At 35.2% G+C, this 5326-nt stretch overlaps 1 protein-coding gene across 1 annotated transcript; it reads left to right on the top strand.

The window, feature by feature from the left end:
* The first annotated feature begins 2403 nt into the window (after positions 1–2403).
* On the top strand, positions 2404–3419 carry LOC135698956 (uncharacterized). The gene is made up of 3 exons (XM_065219119.1): positions 2404–2536; positions 2613–2771; positions 2834–3419. The coding sequence occupies exons 1-3, from the start codon at positions 2464–2466 to the stop codon at positions 3340–3342; spliced, it is 741 nt and encodes a 246-aa protein (XP_065075191.1). The 5' UTR covers positions 2404–2463; the 3' UTR covers positions 3343–3419.
* The last annotated feature ends 1907 nt before the right edge of the window (positions 3420–5326 follow it).

Below are 5326 nucleotides of genomic sequence, written 5' to 3'. Positions count from 1 at the left end.
ATTGTCATTTACTGTAACTTTGATCAAGACACCAACCCGCTTTTAAGACATCAACCACTGTGCAGTGTACGGGAAAGTAAGACCTATTATGTATTTTATCAATAAGTTTTTTTTCAGATTTTTTAAAATTAATAATTGGCTTTTAAAGAATGTAGACTTAAGCAGTTATTGATAATAAAAAAAAATACTGCGCATTGTAAAAAAACGATTAGCGAAGGTTATACAATCGCATAAAGCAAACGCACTTGCCCCGGTGTAGCTTAAATATACGTAAACGAACCAGCTGGCTGAAAATATCGATGATAGAGTAGATTTCCAAAAATTTGGGAGGCTCTATGTTCATCTATATCTTAGAAGAAAATGAAGAATTAGCTGAGCTTGGGCAAATTTTCAAGATCATATACTGATTTCAAGATTTCATAGATGAAAAAATGTTAATAGTGGCCATATTTTCAAGATTGATGACTGGATAATAAAGGCCTTCCGGATAGATAAAAATTCGTGTTTAATTTTCTTTGAAAGTCTAAGAGAAATTCAAAAATTGTTTGATTTAGGGAATTACATTGTGATATCGGACATACAATTGGTTCTGAAGCGCATACAATTGTTTTTGTCGATATTGAAAAGTTTTCGAAGATTCAATACCATAACATTTTCAGGAATCAAAACTTGGACCAAAAATATAATGGTATGAATGAAAAATCAACATCATGTCTGCTCACTATTATAGTATATTATATGGAGTATGGAGTTTGTGCTATTCATCACTACGTAATAGTATATTCGTTTGTTTTTATCCCAATCATGCACATCATTCTCAGCCACTACCTACATTCAGAGCTTACGGTAAGAGTGTAAAAGTAAAAATCAAAGGAAATGTTTAAAAATGTGTTGCTTTTTGGTTGTTAACAAAAGTTGTAGTTGCTTGGAGGCGAACCAGCCCCAGGCTGAAAGCCTCCCTAATAAAGATAAATCAATCAATCAAAAGTTGTAGTTAACAAAAAAAAACCTACTAAAACTCCATACATTATTTTGCGGAATTCTGTTGTTGAAAAAAGTTAGAGGCAAATGAATGTAAATGAATGCATGAAATGAATGTAAATGATTTTCCATGCCTGCGCAATGATTTAAAAAAGTTATTAATATGAAATGTGCAGTGGGAATAAATATTAAAATCTTTGCATATGTTTCGTTTAACTCAAAAATTCGATTCCACTACCACTGAATCAGAGCCATATGTTGCATTATGACAGTTTGGATCATGTCCTCTCGAAATGTATTTTTTGCCTATGCGGTGCATGTACCGAACCCTCGGTGTCAGATCCCAGCCCAGTGCACCCAACTGGTTTTGCATTAAAGAATACAGAATTTATAATGTTGCACCACATAATGTTGCAATATCACAGTCGGCAAGGATGCTTCGACCAAATGACCCAGAATCCGTACGCTACGAGGGGGGTGCAAAAATTGGTCAAAAATATACTACGTCATTTAGGGATGGTCCCATAGAGTACCCTATTGCCTACACAGCAAAAACAAAGTAGTGTATATTTCCGTTACTATGATGCACATAAATGGAGCGTCATATATCATACAAGTTTAGATTATAAATCGTGTAAATTTATGAGACATGTCAAGGTATATTCCATATATTGATGCAACTGTCCACTTTTGTTTGCAAAATTTCTTGCAAGCTGATAGTTTACGTGAAAAGGAAGTTTACATGTATGAATGTTTGCATGCATGGATTTTTACATCGCCAGTTAAATTCAGATTTTTTTTCCTTGCAAGCTTACCACTACACCACCAGCGTGTTTTTTTTTTTTTTACTTTTTCTTAAATATAATTTTTTTTTTTCGGGTAATTTTGCACTACAGTGTATTTAATTGATGTTTCTTATTGCTAACTAAAGAAGTGATTAAATGAAAGAAAAAAAAATTTCATTGCCTGTAATTGAATCACTCAGACATCAAACCTAATCAGATATTCATTCCAGGATATGGCTTGGAGTTGATAGATCACCATCAATGGTTAGCAATCCATCGAATATAACTAAATTTGTAATCAGAAAATTCATTCATTGAATCTCACGAAATTCTATGTTGGGGAGTTAAAAAATCATTGTGATGCTAGTGCATCTGGCATAAACATATATTATAGATTAAAGTTAATCGGATTGCTTCCAATCAGTGATAAGTATCATTCTTGTACACCGCATGTGCGACAATTTACACCACATGCATACCAACTACTCAATTTGCTATGTACGGTATAAAAGCGCACGTTCATGGTGTCAGAAATATCAGTGATCGGTGGGAACTTATCCAACCACTACATAAGTTAAGCTCCTGATTTTTGATCTGAGAACGTCAGTTGACGACGAACTCAAAATTTTCGGTTATTAATATTTAGGTTTTGAACAAATCCTCGTAATTGAAGTGAACAAATAGTTAAATTACAAAAATGATCAAGATCGTTGCCGTATTAGCTGTTCTGTGTGGAATCAGTGCTGGATATTCGATCCCTGTGCAAAATGGTGCGTATTCATCGATTAAAAGGATACTTGTTAGAATTTGAAGTGGTATTAATTGTGGATATTTCTCACTTGTCAGCATTCATGTACTACCAACAACCTATGGGCTCTATGGCTTCACGGCAATCTTTGTATGGAATTCACTACCAAAATCAGCAGCTCCGGAATCCAGGTCGTTCAGCTGCAGTATCAGCTTTCGCTGCTGGAAATACCATTGCTACCGGAACGTACTTGAAAGGTAAGATGTCCGATATGTATTGAACGTGGGTTAACGTTTGAAAGTATATTATTATTCATCAGATTGCCAAGACGCAGATGATGAAAGTGGTGATTTGCCAGCTCAGGACCAGAACGTACAGTCTGTTGCCGATGCATACCCAGAAGAACAGATCCCATTTGAAGACGTGCCTCAGTATGATGTCCCAGCTGTTCATGAGGTAGAGGCAGAAGAACCCATCGCTGACGATCCAGCTGCTGCTTCTCCAGTTGTCCCAGCCGTGATCTCAGACAAGAAGAAGAAGAAGAAGGTTACTGTTCAGCTGGACTCTGACGAAGAAGAAGAACAAGACTCTCAGGTCAGTCGTCGTGGTGCTGGCCGTCCTGCTGCTCCAAATGCATTCTTCCCAATCAACTTCGGCGGCACTAACGGTGATATCATCGCGATTGCCAACTCCTACAGTACTGGAAAGGATGGATCAGCCATTAGCTCTGCGAGCGCCTACGGAAGTCCAGCAACTGCTGAGCTGAGAAAAGCCACCCCAGTTCAGATGAAGAAGAAACCTGCTAAGGTGCGTGCAAGACAGTACTAGGATTCATTTACTGCGCTTAGTTTACAGTCCAGTGCTCCTAAGTAGCAAGAATACACCCTAATTTAACAAGATCATTCCAACTCCACCGTAAGTATTTAAAGACAAGTGCAATATGAACCTTGTAACTCTGCAAAGCTACCATTCACTAGGGATATTTCAATAGCGCATTGTGAACTCATTTGCGATTGTGAATACATATACCGCAAAGAAATGATCATTTAATAAAAAAAAATCAACAGTTAAAATTTGTAGTCTTATAAGTTTGATGATTCCCCCCTTCACAGTTTGCATAAAACTCATCCTTCCTCCTTCTACCAGCTAAACTCATAAACGATTCCAACCTAAAACATTTCATTTTGACTGATTATTGAAACCGAACTAAACTGCCTAATATGCGTTTTCATACGTTTTAAGAGCTAAACGCTTGCAGGATAAATGCTATATCTATCAGATATCTGGTGGACAAAAATAAAAAATATCGAAGTTCACCAATCTTTTTTACGAAATATTTAGTCGATAGTAAACATTTCAACTAAGTGAAACCCAAAGTTTTAAACTTCTATCATTTCCAGTTCCTGAGATATCGACCGTCAAAGAAAAATGTGCGCTTTTCGAAGCAAGCATGCGCTTCAATTGAAATCAATTTAGACCATTATTTGAAAAAAAAAATACAAGATTGTTTATTCTCGTTCGAAAGCTAATAAATAAGCTTTCTAACGATAACAACAAAATTGTAATTTGTTTACATTAAAATATTAACAAATTAAAAGAAAAACACGCACAAAATTAAAAAAAAGAAATTTTAACTTTGTTAATCTAGTACTTTAGATTTCTGCACATTTCCAGGCTAATTTTCAGCTGTGGTGAATGTTTTGAGTATACCCTAACAAGAACTGAAGAGATCAGTTGCACAAACTTGCATATTTTGGAAATAATGGAAATTGAAATTTTGTGGACACTATGGGAGTTTTAATGTCATGTCATGGCTGGGATAATCAAAATATGTTGCTTATAAACATTTTTTTGAAAATGTTATGACCAACTTTTGAAAAAGGCTTATCTATTTTAGTTAACTATGCTTATTGCAGAACATTTTTCTTTGAAGATCGCTGTGTGGTGTTAGTAACGGCTACCCTTAGTTAAATTTGTACCGGAATTACTCTTTAGATAGTATCTAATTCATGTACATTATAGTAGGCAACTTTCAGTCATATATACTTATCATATATACCTAACCTCGTATTAATGCTGCTGCTCAATGCAAAAGCTATGATCTACTTTCAAGTCCAAGTATATATATATGTATAATAGAGCCATTCTTATTTTTTTTATGCAAAATTAACGCATAATGAAAATGTGCATTAACATTCATTTGTGTAAACTTTAAAATTTCGGTGGAGAAACAGAAACGTCTGAATCACAAGATTCATATACTCGCCACTAAATACAAACAAAAGTGGCTTGAAGTTAATAGTATTAAGCAACAATTTGAGACACATTTTGGAGATTGACATCGGATAATGCATCGAACAGGAGCAATGCGTTGCATCAACCTCGGCCTCAGGAACAAAACGTGAAAGACCTTCAAACCCTTTCTCGGATTTGAGCGAAAGTGGAAAACGTCGTATCATCGATAATGAAGCAGTTGATCATTAATCGAAACCGTCGAAATAGCATTGTTATTATCAAGACGGACCGCTTATGACCGAAAGGATCTGCATCTAGTTAAAGTTATTGGGCATATTTTGAAAAAAAAATATTCTAGTTCTAGTTCTAGAGATGAACTAGCCAACGACTAAAAATCTCTCTAATAAAGACACACACAAATGATATATTTTGAAAACCCAAAATAGTTCTAAAACAAGTTCAATTACCTGATCAACGATGAATTATGTCAGAAGAAGAAGTTTTTAGTCTACAGAAGTATGTTCCTGGGGTATGGACGGATCAACTGGATATTCGCATTATTTCTATTCGATTTATT

Source organism: Ochlerotatus camptorhynchus, unplaced genomic scaffold (assembly GCF_037179485.1).
Source record: "Ochlerotatus camptorhynchus isolate MF236.1 unplaced genomic scaffold, CSIRO-AGI_Acam_v1.1 ptg000008l, whole genome shotgun sequence".
NCBI classification, from domain to species: domain Eukaryota; kingdom Metazoa; phylum Arthropoda; class Insecta; order Diptera; family Culicidae; genus Ochlerotatus; species Ochlerotatus camptorhynchus.
The sequence above is the reverse complement of the archived record's forward strand: the minus strand, read 5'-3'. Positions and strand labels throughout refer to the sequence as shown.